Raw genomic sequence first — 14,377 nt, forward strand, 5'->3', positions numbered from 1 at the left:
TGGCTCCCAGGATAGGTGCTACTTGATTGGGAATGAACCAGGACTTTGTGACGTTGACTGTCAACCCCAGTTTGCTGAACAGCCGTATACAGGCGCTGGTGGTTCTTGACGCCTGTGTAGCCGTAGAAGTCTTTAACAGATAGTCATCCAAGTATGGGAATACTTGATGGCCTTGAAAACGTAGAGCTGCCGTCACAAGTGCCAGGCATTTTGTAAATATCCTGGGTGCCGATTTGAGGCCGAAAGGGAGAACCTTTAACTGGTAGTGGGTACCAGCCACCGTGATTCTGAGGAATTTGATGCTTCCGATGAATGGGGATGTGGAAATATGCATCTTCCAAATCGAGGGAGGTCAGGAAATCTCCTTTGTTGAGACGTCGTAAGATCTCGGTCAAAGTTACCATCCTGAAAGTTTGTTTCCTCAGGAACTTGTTTAAGTTTCTGAGATACAAGATTGGTCTCCATTCCCCTGACTTTTTCATAATCAAGAAGAAACCTTGCCCTCTTTGCAGAGCTGGAACTTTCTCTATGGCTCCTTTTGCGAGCATAACTTTTGTTTCTTTCTGTAATAAGTGAATACGAGCGGGCGGGGTTCCCTGGGAGGCGTAGTTGCAGGTGTTTGTATGAATTCCAGTGTGTGACCGAAGGCGATCAACGGTCCGATGTTATACTCTCCCATTGCTGGAGGAAACTGCATATCTTTGCACCCACGGGATACAAAAGTGAGAGGGAAGCTGGTACCCTGGTAAAATCACAGTTTTCCTCCATTGTCCCTGCCTTGAGTCGATGTTCTCTTTCGGCCCCCTTGGCGAGAGAAACCAGCCGTAGTCGGTTGACGGTAGGCAGCAGGTTGGTAGGATTGCCTATATTGTGTCTAGAAGGGTTGGCATTGCTGCACCCTCTGGTAGTTTCCTCTGTAAGTGGAAGAACCACATCCTTTTGCCCCTCTGAACGGTATCTTCCTGAATTAGAGGAACCCAAAGATTTAGATGGATGTGTCCTTTTTGATGGATGGAAGTGCCTCATCTATATGTTTGCCAAATAAGGTGTCCCCATCAAATGCCATTTCCAGAACCTTTGACTGGACCTCAGGTCTAAATGAGGTTGCTTTAAACCACCCATGGCGCCTTAAAACCGCCACCCCGGCCAGTTGCCCGAACACCGTGTTGGCTATGTCCATAGTGCAATCAATTGTCTCTGAGTTCGCCTGTTCTCCTTCTATGAGGATCTTTCTGGCCTCCTGCTTTCTGTCCTCAGGAATAAGGTCTAGTAGAGAAGCCATATCAGACCACATTTGTCTAGTGTAGCGTCCGATGATAGCCAAAGCGTTGGCCACCTAATAGTAGTAGTAGCCATGGTGGAGAAGCGCTTTCCCATAATGTCAAGCTTACGCCCTTCTTTGTCTGGAGGAGTGGAGATCGGGGTGGCTGGGTTCTTAGATCTCCTTTGTGCCTCCTGCGAAATAACAGAATCCGGTATCGGATGGCCTGTCAGACAAGAAGGGGAATTTTCTGGGGCTCTGTACTTTTTATCTATGCGAGAGAGCATTGGTGGTATTGTTGCTGGAGTCATCATTATCTTTACATCCTCTTGTCAAATGTAGTCAAGAATTGGAATCCTGGCAATTGACTTTCTAGCTTCCCCTATAAAGTCATACAGGAAGCAGTCTGTATGTTTGGATGGTGTGACGGAGGGGAAGGAGTAGGTATAATGTAGTCCCCCAAGTGTCAGCAGCTGGGTCTGGGAGTTCGCCTACTTTGCGCTCTTTATCTGAAGAGGAAGGGTCGACCAGATCCGCCTCTTGTGTAAAAGGTCATGGCACTGTAGATGTTGCTGGTGAACTGAGCTTCTCAAGGGCTTGCGTTTGCCCGGTAGTTCCTTGGGAACATCTTGAGATGGAAATCTTTGCTCGTTATCTGCTAGCACTTCACATGCATCTCAAGGACTGTGTGCTGCTCTGTACATTCCATCATCTTCCTCTTCATCCTCATCAGACTGCTGAAGATCCAAAAGGTGCGATGGAGGCAAAGGGGAGATTTTACTATAAGCTGACATCTCAGGATAAAAATATCTTTTCGTCACCCTAATCATCGTTGATGGTGGCGTCGACAGGCTTCTGGCAACAACCATTGACAATCCTATTGTCGGAGGTGTCGTCGTCGACGGAACAATCGTCGACAGAATCATCGTTGACGGTATCGTTGATGGTGTCGCCGTCGATGGTCTCGTTGACATTGTCGTCGACGAACCTGTCATCGACGGTGTCGTCGTTGGCGACAGAAGTGGCGTCAATGGTGCAGACGTCAACAGTATCTTTGATGGCTTTGTCACTGTAATTCTCACCGTCTGCAGATATCTTCGTTGACGGTATGGGCCCGGAGATGGCCATAGTCATCATCATGCTTGATGTCGACGGGGCCAACGTAATTGTGTAACTTGCCGCCGTCGATGACCCAGTGGCTGTCGTCGATGGTGTTGTCTATGGGGATTTTTCAATCCTGCTTTTTTTAGATCAGATGAAGAGGCTCTGTGTTGCTGCTTTTCTTTCCTCAGAGGGGTAGAGGAAACTGAAGACGAAGGCTCAGAGGAGACTTAGAATGTTTCTCCTTTCTTGAGCACTTGCTTTCTGCAGAGGGTTTAAGGTGTTTCCTGCCCTCTCGAGAGTCTTTCTCCTCAGACTTTACTTTTTTATGAGGTCTAGGTGAACCATTACTGTTGTCCTCCGATGACTTGCGGTGCTTAACCACAGGAGCAGCCTCCCCTCTCTGCCTCCTAAGGTCTTAGAAGCAAAAGTGTGACAGATTTTGCACTGTTTTACCTCATGGGCTGGATGGAAGCAGTAGATGCAGTCCTCGTGAGGATCATCAACATGAACTCTTTTCTTGCCCCAGGTCTTGCAAAGCCGAAAGAGTCCTTTCTTATCAGACATGACGAGTTGAGATTTTGAAGAAGGAGGGTGCTGGCAGCTGATTGGCTGCATTCAACATTTGGTCTTTTTTTTTTTTTTAAGGACATGGATAGGCTATATATATATAACATGGCTCGGGGCCATTATAGCCTATGGCATTACTTGATTACTGCTTGATTATTGTACCGTGGGACTCCCATCTTGATGACGGGGAATGATTCAGGCATGTGAATCTATGAGAGATACCCCAATACTGACATACTGTGTAACAACGGAAGTAAAGGGGCCATGGGAGATTACCAAATTAGAAAAGGCGGTACTAAGGAGGGACTAAAAAAACGATCACTGAATCAGAAGCCTGTATTGACGAAGGGCAAAGACAGAAACAAAGACAGAAACCAATGACAAATATGGGCGGAGAGTGGGCGGGCTTCTCTTCTATACTTCACTACAGCAGCTTGCCAGAGCAGCGCATGCGCGCTGACTCAGGCTCGACCTAAAAAGAGATCAAACTTATACTTCAGACAATCAGACTACCATGTCCATTACCTCAGATTTCCAAAGCATGAGTGTCGGAGAACCAATTAAAGTAGGAAATGTGAGCCTCTCAGGGGACGAGGGTGGGTCATATGTGAATCTATGAAGGATTACAATACTGGAGAACTAAGTTACAGGTAAGTAACTTATTTTCTTTCTCCAGTATTGGAACTTTCATAGATTCACATGCTTGAATCTGAGTAGAAAGCAGTAGCGAGGCACATTGGACTGTGAGTTGTTAGGGATACAATTTGATAGAGATATACCTTCACCATAGAATAAACAAAAACATAGCTATGAACATATCTCATAATATTTTGTTCAGCATCTGACAAGATTTCAATATACTGTAAAGACAGAACACACATGTTATAGGCAATGTGCAGAACTGGTAAGAGGCTGGTAGAAAGCAAGAGGTAGCTCACAGTGACTGGAAAAGATGTCTTAGAACTGCTTGTCCTATTGCTACATTCCCTTGAGGAGTGGAATTCAGGCAGTATTGTTGCATAAAGGTATGCATAGTCTTCTAAGTAGCTGCTCTGCAAATGTCCTGGAGTGGCACACCCGCAAACAGTGCTATAGAGGTTGAAATAGTCCCTGTAGAGTGAGTATGGACAGATCTTTGTGACGGTTTTCATGCTGCTTGGTGACAGAAGTTAATTGCAGCAGATATCCATCTAGCAATGGTGCGCTGTAAGCCACAAACAACTGATTAGACTTATGAAAGTTCTTGGTCCTGTCTATTTAGAACTTGATGCATCTCTTGATGTCAAAAGAATGAAGAGCCCTTTCAGCTGGTGTTGAATGGTTTGGAAAGAAGGTCTTCCAAATCAGTGGCTCATTGAGGTGGAAGTCCGAGGGGACTTTAGGGAATAACTTTGGATTTGTACATAGAATTACCCTGTCTTCTCTAGATTGTAGGAAGGGCTCCTGAATAGTGAGGGCTTGTATCTCATGTGTCTGTCTGGAAGACGTCAAGGCCACAAAGAGAGTAACCTTTGAGGACAGGTGCTTTAAACGTGCTCTATGAATGGGCTCAAATGGGTGCTTCATGAGCTGTGATAGCACCGTGTTCAGATGCGAAGATGTTGGAAAAGGTCTGACTGGCAGGAAGATCCTTAATATAATTTTAAGGAATTGTTTGATTATCAGGAAGGTCAATAATGACGGTCTTCTGGATGATCATCTAAATCAAGATATGGCCACTATATATACTCTGATGGATGCATTAGCTAAACCTAAATGTGCCTATTCCAACAGGTATTGTAATATCTGTTCAGGTGAGAAGAGGGGATGTATCGTATCCACTGAAGCTGACACCATAAACAAACCTTCTTCCACTTATGAGAATAAGTCTTGTAAGTACTGTTTGCTCTGACTTTGGAAAGTATCTCCCTACATTCAAAAGGGATGTTTAGCTGGGCAAACTCATTGTGCTAAGGAGCCAGGCCAATAAGTGGAGAGATTCTGGATTCGGGTGGAAGACTTGGACCTCACTAATCGTCTGTAGATAAGGTGAGACCTTCAAACAGATGTGAGGTTTCACCGACAGCAGAAGTTCTGTAAATCAATGTTTGCAATGCCACGTTGGAGCTATCAATATCATTCTGCAAGGTTCAGTCTTCATTTTCGTAAGAACCTTTGGAATCAGGTGAATGGGCAGAAAGGCATACGCAAAGACTCCGAACAATGCCATAAAAAATGCATTCCCCCATGATCCTGCATGGTAAAAGCCAGCTTGCAAAGAACCTGCATTTCGTGTTCTGTGGGCTTCCAAAGAGGTCGAGATTGGGTTTTCCCCACTGTGAGAATATGTGGTTGACTGTTTCCTGGTCCAGTTCCCACTCATGGCAGGATGACCTCAGCCTGATTAGAGTTTCTGCTATCTTGTTTTGCTTTCCTGGGACATGCTCTGCTGATAGATGCACTCCATTTCGGATGGCCAAATTCCAGATGTCCTGCGACTCTCTAGAGAGGAGAAGTGATCTTGTGTTTGCTTGCTTGTTTATGTAGTGCATTGACCGTTCATATGAGAAAGTCGCAGTTCTGTATCCTGCGGAGGAAAGCCTAAAGGGCCAGATGTACTGCCTTGAGCAGATTGATTTGAAAAAGCTTATGAGGCTATTCACAGTTGCCGCTGACCTGGAGGTCTTGAAGGTTTAATCCCCATCCCTCCAAGGAAGGGTCAGTGGTAATCACCAACGGAGAGGATTGAGCTAGGAATGAAAGGCCGACTGAGAGGTGTGTCCGATGAGTCCACCAAGTTAGGGCTCTGATCATGGCTGGAGTGACTCCGATGATGTCAAACAAACATGCCACTTGTACCAATTGGAGGTCTAGTTCTTGCTGAAGGGGTCACATCCTTAGCCTGCAGAACGGAACTAGAGGAATGCATGATGACATCATCCCCAATAATGATTTGTAGAGGAGTACTGAAAGATACTTTGTTTCTCTGAATGGATGTTGACAATGACATTAGTTTCTCTTGACTTTCTGATGTGGGGCAGGCCTTGTTGGTTACAATTTCTAGTGTTGCCCCCAAAAGGGTTGTGGTCCTTGATGTTTATGAGCTTGACTTTTTCCAATTCAGAAAGAGACCTAGCTCTTTGAACAGGGTTATGCAAAAGTTTGTTGCTGTCTGTACTGCTTGACTGGAATGTGTCTTGACGAGCCAGTCATCTAAGTACGGGAACACTTGGTGTTTTTGGTTCCTTAAGAAGGTTGTTACAGGAGCCAGACACTTTGTAAATATCCTGGGGGCTAACTTCAGACCAAAAGAAAGAACCCTGAATTAATAGTGGCTGTCGGCTACTGTGAACCTTAAGAATCTCCTGTGGGAAGGATGGATGGGGGAATATGCATCCTGCAGGTCAAGGGTTGACATATAATCTTCATGGTTAAGATATAGAAGAATATCTTGTAACTTTGCTGTGCGGAATGATTTTTTTTTTTTATATACTTGTTGAGATCTCTGAGATCGAGGATAGGCCACCATTTCTTCCACTTTTTGCAAATCAGGAAGAAACAGGAATATAATCCCTTTCCTTGCTGTGAAAGAGGAACCCTTCTATTACTATCTTCTAGAGCATGGTCTTTACCTCCAATTTGAGCAAGTGCAGATGTAGATGTTTGGGAATAGAGCTGTGCGGTGGGTTCTATGACGGGTTCTGAACAAATTCTATGGTGTGGCCGAATTGAACAAGCTCTAGGACCCATTGGTCCAATGTTATCTGTTGCCAACATCGGATAAACTGGGATATTGTTCCTCCTAGTCTGAAAGGTGAGGAGGGAGGTGTAGACGGAGCCAGGTCATTGGCAACGACAAGCGCCCTTTCCCTGATGTGCTGCTCTTCCTCTAGGCAGAGGCCTGGTGTAGGCCGTTTGAGGTGGTTGCCTCTGGGCATATTGTGGATGAAACTGATGGGAGGTAGAGGTGTAGGAGGGATACCGTTATTGCTGGTAGCCTCCCCTATATGAAGGCATGCCTCTTCCCGTGGTGCCCCGAAAGGGCATTTTTTTAAATTGGAAAATCCCCAGCGATTTAGCTGTCTCTGTGCCATTCTTTATTGCCTGAAGGGCTTCATTGACATGTTTGCCGAACAAGGCCTCTCCATCAAAGAGAAGATCTAAGATTTTACTCTGTACCTTCCGGCCTAAAGGAGGTAGGGTTGAGCCAGAATTGCCTTCTGAGCATCACAGAGCACGCAAGCTGCCTAAACGCGTTAACGGGGACATCAATGGCATAGTCTATGATCTCTGCCGACGTGCTCTCCCCCTCCTGCAAGATCTTTTTAGCTTCCATTTTCGCTTCTTCCGGAAGATGATCTATATATGGGGTGATGTCAGCTCATAGCTGCTGATCATACCTCCCCAAAACAACCAGCGAATTTGCCGCTCTGTCAGCTCTGACATTGATGATTTACGCTTGCCAATTTTATCCAAGTGTCTGCCCTCCTTGTACGGAGGCGCAGAGATCGGAGTGGAGGAGTTCTTCGAGGTTCTCTAGGCTGCCTGCGTAATTACAGAGTCTGGCTTTGGTGGACCTGTCAAACAAGCCGTGGCGTCATCAGGGAATTTATATATCTTGTTGAGGCGTGGAAGAACTGCTGTTGCTGTGGCCGTTTAAAAAAAAAAATTCTAGCCCTCCTCCCAAATATAGCTGACAATGAGCATGGACCTTACGTTTGTTAGAAAGGCTCCTTAAAATCATAACAAACAGTCCATCTGCTTGGTGGACGTGAGGAGGGCAAATCTCTTAGATGCCCTTTCAAACAAATTATGAAACCCCCCAATATCCTCCGGTGGTGAGCTCATTGGGGCAGGTGATGGAGATGACGGTGTGAGAATGAGGTAGGCATCCCATTCCATCTAGGCTTTGCGGAACTCTCATTTATCATTACATGTATCTGGATCATGAAGCAGGGCTGTCTGTGCTGTATGCCATACCGGGATAGGTATGACGTAGGTCTTTGTGCTGGAGTGGATGGTTGAGCAGTGGGGGGTCTAGCAGGCGTGGATGTGTAGGCAGCTCATTGGATGACCTCTTAGCCTTATCTGAGTAGGCAGAAGATTCTTCTTTGTCCCTTTTCGAAGATGATTTTGATCTGCAAGGAGATTTTGAAGGACTGCAGCCTTTATAAGACCCATGAGTGGTCTTTTTTAGGCTTTTTTTGGCCGCTCAGAGATGGACAGCGAATGGGGCGATCTTTCCCTCTTATGAGATCTTTTAGAATTTGAAGAGGAGTCCTCACTATCTGAGTCTGACTCTTTTCTAGTTTGAGCTTTTGAAGCTAGATTAGCAGCCTTCCTTCTTTATCATTTAAAGTCTTGAATGAAAAGGTACAACATACCTTTACAGTCCTTGGCCAAATGATCTAGGTAGAGGCAGTAAATGCAATCTTGGCACGGGTCTGCAGAGTGAAGTCTCTTTTTACTGCAGGTTTTCCAGGACGTGAAGAGACTTTTCATCTCTTTGTTTGACGATGTTAAAATAAAGACATAGTCAGATTTGTGTGGTGAAAACACTGTGGGTAACAGGAAAGTATCCCACAGCACCAAAATATGGGAAATATTCTGAGGAAGTATCCAAATAGGAAAATAACTAACCAGAGTTCTGTGGAGACTCCCTAGCACGACGTGCAGTGGAAAATCTGAGGGAATGGAACTCTCTCAGGAGTGTTCTAGAGGGCAGGGTAGCCTGATTGGCTGAAGTATAAGTTTGGACTTTTTAAAATAGCCAATGATAGGTTGCAAGCACTATCTTTAACATTGTATTACTGTTATATGGTACCGGGGGCTCCCATTTCGTTGACTGAGAATGATTCAAGTGTGTGCGTCTATGAAAGTTTCAATTCTGGAGTAACCTTAGGCTCACTATACAGGAGGTCATTCTCCCAATAGATGAGGTGATTTCCAGAGGTCTCACCTGCTGCCTGGTTGTTAGCTTGCCATCTCTACAGTTCGGTACTCATTCTGTACCTTGCAGAATTCCTCCCTGGTGGACCCATTCTCATAGTTACTTTTAGAGAACCTGAGCCCGCCCCCTCCCTCGCCCCACTCAAAGGGAACTAGAGCCACTGGATAGTGACTCTCACAGCCATCTGCCACTATGACCTGGTGGAATGTATTTGGAATGACCTGCCTTGGTGACACCTCACAGTAGTCAGACTGGCTCCTGTGCCTCTCAGAGCCTCCATTCTTTGCCCACTGACGGTGACCCACTGCCTGTTTTTGGAAGTATTTGAAGGCATGTGGCTTTTTGGCACCAGCTCATTATCCCCCAAGATCATTAGGGTAACCTCTGTCCTCTCCTGCAATTTAACCGGGACAACCTCCTTCCCAAGAACTATAATCACTAACCCGAGTGTCTGCCCACTGGATGAGGGCTGTGTCATCTTGGGACATTTGGTGTCCCCTCTGGGGTGTTAATACTTGTAGCACTCAGTACACTGGGAAACAAACATTACTGTTTGCTTATCATAGACCCATTTTTTTCTCTCTAGATCAGACTGGGATTGGTTACTGTTCCCTTGGCACCTTTAGAAAACGTCTTATCGTTCGATTTTTCTCCCCCATCTTTCATCTGATGGGAGCTCTTACCACCCTTCTGGTGATTCCCCCCACTAACGTTTTGGACACACTGGTACTGACCCAGAGGTCTGCCTGCTTCGTAAGCTCCCTGGGATCAGTGTGCTTACTATTAATCAGGTCGGTCCTGGCGCAGCTGTAAAACACGGATATTAAATATGTGCTCTCTCAGTGTCAGATTAAACAACCCAGTAAAATCATCAACTTTGCTGCCCCACACCTAACCATTCAGTGCCTTGCTGATGTAATCAAGGAAATCCACCCAAGCCTGGTTCTGCAACTTTTGGCTATCCCTGAACCTAATGTGGTAATTCCATAAGGTTAGTCCAAATTTGATAATAAGGATGATTTTCACTGGAGTGTACTTCATCTGGTCTCCCACCTCGAGTAAAAGCAAGGTTTCCCTTTCACTGTAGGCACGTGTTTCCAGAGTGATGCCCCCCAATGCTCTTCTGGGACCCTGTGCATTTTGAGGGTCACCTCATAAGCAGAAAATCCATTCTCAATATCATCCCCTACCATATAGCTAAGCACCAGATCTTTAGATATGTAGACATTCCTACCCACCTCAGACACTGCTAGTATATTGCCACCATTACTTCTGGAATCAGCTTGCTTTGCCTGGAGTTCCAGCTCCCTCAGGCTCAGTTCATTTTCCAGAAGCAATTTCTTTTCAACTTTTCAACTCTGCCTTAGACTTTTTTTTCTCTTTTGCAACCTGAATTTCCTTTCAGCCTTCTTGTCAGCCAGCTCCTCTGGGGACAGGCTGTGGGAGGACATACTGCTTTCTGCTTTGGGAGGGATCTCCAGTTTTGGAGGCAAGACATCCCCCTCCACTGTTTGCTGCACCTCAGGACCTGCAAACCGTTACTCTTCTTGCCCTTCCATATCATCATCCTGGTCATCTGCTGTTGCCTGTAACCGGTGAGCCTGTGCCCTGGCCCTAATGGCTTTCTGAAGCTCCAACTTCTTGGTGCCCTTTTTGGTGGGATGTCCCCCTTCCTTACAGAACTGCTTCGGCTCAGTCACAGTGCAACTCTCAGGGTTGATGAGATTGAATTCAATTTCTGCAGGTATGGTCACAGACAATCACGTATAATGGGAGATAATTTGGAAAAAGCAACATAGCCAATCAAGGAGAATTTAAACACTCAAAATGGTATCATTGGTATCATGTAGTTGGGACTTTAGTATTTAAACAAAATCACTGTATGGCAATGCACAAACACAAGTATTGAATCCCACTGATGTCATCAATATTGGAAATTGGGTTATTGGTTGAAGGGGGTGTAGCTCCCACAATTCTTGTCACAGTGAAGCACAACCAAACCCCAAAACAGCCTGTGCTTAACACTCTGGTAGTTTGGCTAAAAGCAGTCAGGCTTAACTTAGAGGTAATGTGTAAAATGTTTATGCTGTACTTCAAACAGTAATAAAAGGAAGACGCCACACCAATTTAGGAAAACACATGAAAATGTCATTAATAATTTGAGACCAAAACAACAAAAATCCAATTAGTAGAACCGCAGATATGCAATTCTAAAGGTTTGGGAAAGTCAAGCACTAAGAAGCAAAAAAGATAACCATGGTTATCTGGATGCTGGACACCTGGTCAAAGTCACAAGTTCAGACCAAAAGCAATGAAACGCAGGCTGGTATCAAGACTGAGGTCCATTGAAAAAGTGCCTAGTGTCTTGGGCGTCAAGATGCGAAGTACTTGTGTCGAGATGTGCAAGCCGGTATCGAACCTTTAACGAGAAGCTGCGATGCAAGGTCTGGCATCCAGATGTGTCATTCAGTGGCAGAGTCGATGACCGTCAACAAGGAGCTGCGATTCGAGGTCCTGCACCACTGTCGAGGTAGTCAGTGGGTCTGGCGGAGACTTGCGCAGAGATGCCTTGGCGAAGGAGACGAGATACGTTGCGCTGGTGTCGGAATGGGTTGGCATCGAAGAAGCTGCTGGTGCTTTCAAGAATTTGTAATGGGATATGTCAGTGACGACTTGCAATGCGCAAGGACGGAGTCAATGGCATGCTGTGTCAAGACGCACCGGTGTCAAAATAGCCTGTTTTGTCCCTGTGGTTTTGAACAGGGAGCCAGCCAACTGATCCTTGGAGATTTACTAGGATCCTGGGTCCCCACAAGCAGGCTGTATTCAGCAGGGAAGGCCACAGCAACAGAAGGGCCATGGTGCACCAACAGCAGGCCTTGGCAGCAAAGCAAGCGATGGTCAGCAAGCAGATAAGGGGGGGCAGACATCACAGCTGGGCAGTTTTTTCTGGCAGAGTCCACAGGTCCAGAAGTGATCTAAAGAGCTGGATCTGAGGGTCCACTGTTTATCCTTTGTGCCAGCTTTGACGTACGAGAAGGTTCCACCCTCAGAGGTGTTTGGAATTTCCTGCCTCTCTGTCCTGGAACCACCTTTTCTGGGGGCACAAAAGACTAGTGTGAAACCCTTTGTAAGCATGCTGAGGCAGAGTCTTTGTAATGTGCAAGTGTGGTTAGTCTTTATACACCGAAGAGGAGTGAGAAGTATATGGTAATGATATTCCCTCGGCTTCTCTATTTCGCTATGCAATAAACACAAGGAGAGGGGAGACCCAGTTATTTGTGATAGTGTCTGTCTTGCCTGTATCCGAGACAAGTGAGCATAATGCACCCAGGTAAATCGGTGCTTGCGTCACAATTTCTCAGACAGTAAAATTTCTCTGAGATGGTGTAAAAAATGTGTATGCATATGTATATATATATATATAAAATCATCACCCACAGGTACCACCTGTGGCATGCTTCATCATTGGACCTTCACCCTGAACATGAATGGGTGGGCTTGACATGTTTGTAAGGGGAGCTCTTTGAGTGGTAGCAGTGAGTGAAGGCAGGGTTGAGTGAGTTAAAATAGCCTTTAAATCCTTTGTAACAAATGTATTTTTCTAGGCCTAGGTTAAAATTGATCAGTGTGATGCTTTTAGGAATTAGTGTTTCCAGGCATCTGATGGGTCCACATGTTTTAGCCTATCAATAGCCTGTGAAGGGTCAGTAGGCTTTCCTCAGGACTTCATTTTTAACCTGCATTTTGCGATTACTAATTTTCTCTGCAATTAAATAGTAAAAAATATGCACATACCCATACCGACCATATTTATAGGACCTTTTCCTTGTATGGTTGTAACTGAAAAGAGAAAAAGAGGGGGACGGTTTAGGCATCAGTTGGCACGCGTACTTTATTTGGAGCACTCCCAGTAGTGAGATTATTAAATAGGCTATAAGTATTTAGGTGTGTTTGCCGTAAAATTGTAGTCACCACATCTAGAACCTTAGCATAATCAAAATTTTAAGTAGCACTAAGGAAAATACATTTAGAAGGAAAAACAGACTAGACCTATTTCATACATGACTTGTTTTTTGAGCAGACATCATAGGGATATCAGGGGAGGACGGACTCTGTAGTCACACACTAGGAGGAGAAAATTCATTTTAAGTCATTTTGTTGTAGAAAATTTACTTTCTGCATTAGCAGAGCAATTCAGTTAATCAGGGAAGAAGAACAGGAGTTAAAATTAGGAGAGAAAAGACCTTACTTCATCAAGAGTACGCGTCCACTCGCACCAGTAGCGTCTTCCTGTGTCCCTGCATGTTGAGGGAGGTCTGTTCGTTCTCTCCTTTTAAGTGCCCCGTGTATCCTTGTCATGTGATCTTTGGTCACATGATCAGGATCGGAAAGGAAATGATGAAATACTCTTTCGGTTGCATTGAAGAACTCTGGTGTTTGTGTGAGCCTAAGAATACCTCCACCGATATGTGGTTGGAACAATAAACTGCCTTGTTGCCAGTGATTGTGTGCGTGATTGCTGCTTTTTGTCAAAGTACGGATAAATGTTATCTACGCTGATTAGCTGAATTGCTTTGCTAATGCAGGAAGTCTTTTTTTACAACATAATGACTTTAAATGAATGTTCTCCTCTTAGTGTGTGACTACAGAATCTGTTCTCCCGATACCCCTATGATGTCTTTTGAAAAAAACAAGTCATGTATGTAAAAAAAACTAGATTCCCCACTGAAACGCATTGGGCGCCAGACGCTGATTTGCACCCTGCTGCCCTTGTGCCACTGGTGGTGTAGCTTTGGTGCTGCTTTGTGCCCCCCGTGCTGATCTTAACCCCTGGGGCCCGTGTCCTGAAACCACGGGTAATTATCTGCAAACCTCCAAGGTGCCCCCAGCCTCCGGTGATTTACATTGGGCGCAGAGACCCACTGCCCCAGTGCCGTTGGTGGTGCAGTGCTTACCTTAACTTGAACCTTGCCCAGTGTTAATCTAATCTTCTCAAGACTGGGGGAGTAAGTTGTGTACTTGCCTACTAATACACCGTACTGTTTTCCTCCCATAGGATTGCATTGCATTTACAAATCTATTGCATACAAAAGTCTATTTTTATTGCAAAATTCTACTGTTCTAAGCTAATTCTACAAAATATTTTTTCTAATCACTGTAAAGCATATTCTACTGCATTTGAAAAGTATTACTGCATTTGCAAAGCATTACTGCTTTGAAAACTATTACTTACCTGCAACTGATTAATTCTTAGTTCCAGAAAAAAATAACAAAGTAATAACATTTTACAAAAGCAATTGGTCTTGGATTCAGTCTTTGAGTGTGTGCAATCTTATATTGCCTGAATGTGTACAATAAATGCTTAACACAGCCCTCTGTTAAGCCTAACTGATCGACCACATTACCACAAATAGAGCTTTTAGTAGTATCTACTTTGGCCTCTGTAAGCCTCTTGAGATCCATTGGACTCTGTGCATACTATACTTTACTTTGGTAAAATATATACAAAGCCA

General features: G+C 44.9%; 2 protein-coding genes across 10 annotated transcripts in view; both read right to left on the reverse strand.

Moving 5' to 3' along the window:
* The window catches only part of GPAT2 (glycerol-3-phosphate acyltransferase 2, mitochondrial), a 1,263,238-nt gene that overhangs the window by 261,347 nt on the left and 987,514 nt on the right, over positions 1 to 14,377 (reverse strand). The window lies entirely within an intron of this gene.
* The window catches only part of LOC146784202 (uncharacterized), a 53,770-nt gene continuing 49,792 nt past the window's right edge, over positions 10,400 to 14,377 (reverse strand). Inside the window, exon 2 of the mRNA XM_085635098.1 lies at positions 10,400 to 10,599. Coding sequence (XP_085491224.1) covers positions 10,400 to 10,599 — 200 coding nt within the window. The remainder of the gene's footprint in view (positions 10,600 to 14,377) is intronic.

The sequence above is a fragment of the Triturus cristatus genome, chromosome 11 (assembly GCF_964204655.1).
Source record: "Triturus cristatus chromosome 11, aTriCri1.1, whole genome shotgun sequence".
Classification (NCBI taxonomy): domain Eukaryota; kingdom Metazoa; phylum Chordata; class Amphibia; order Caudata; family Salamandridae; genus Triturus; species Triturus cristatus.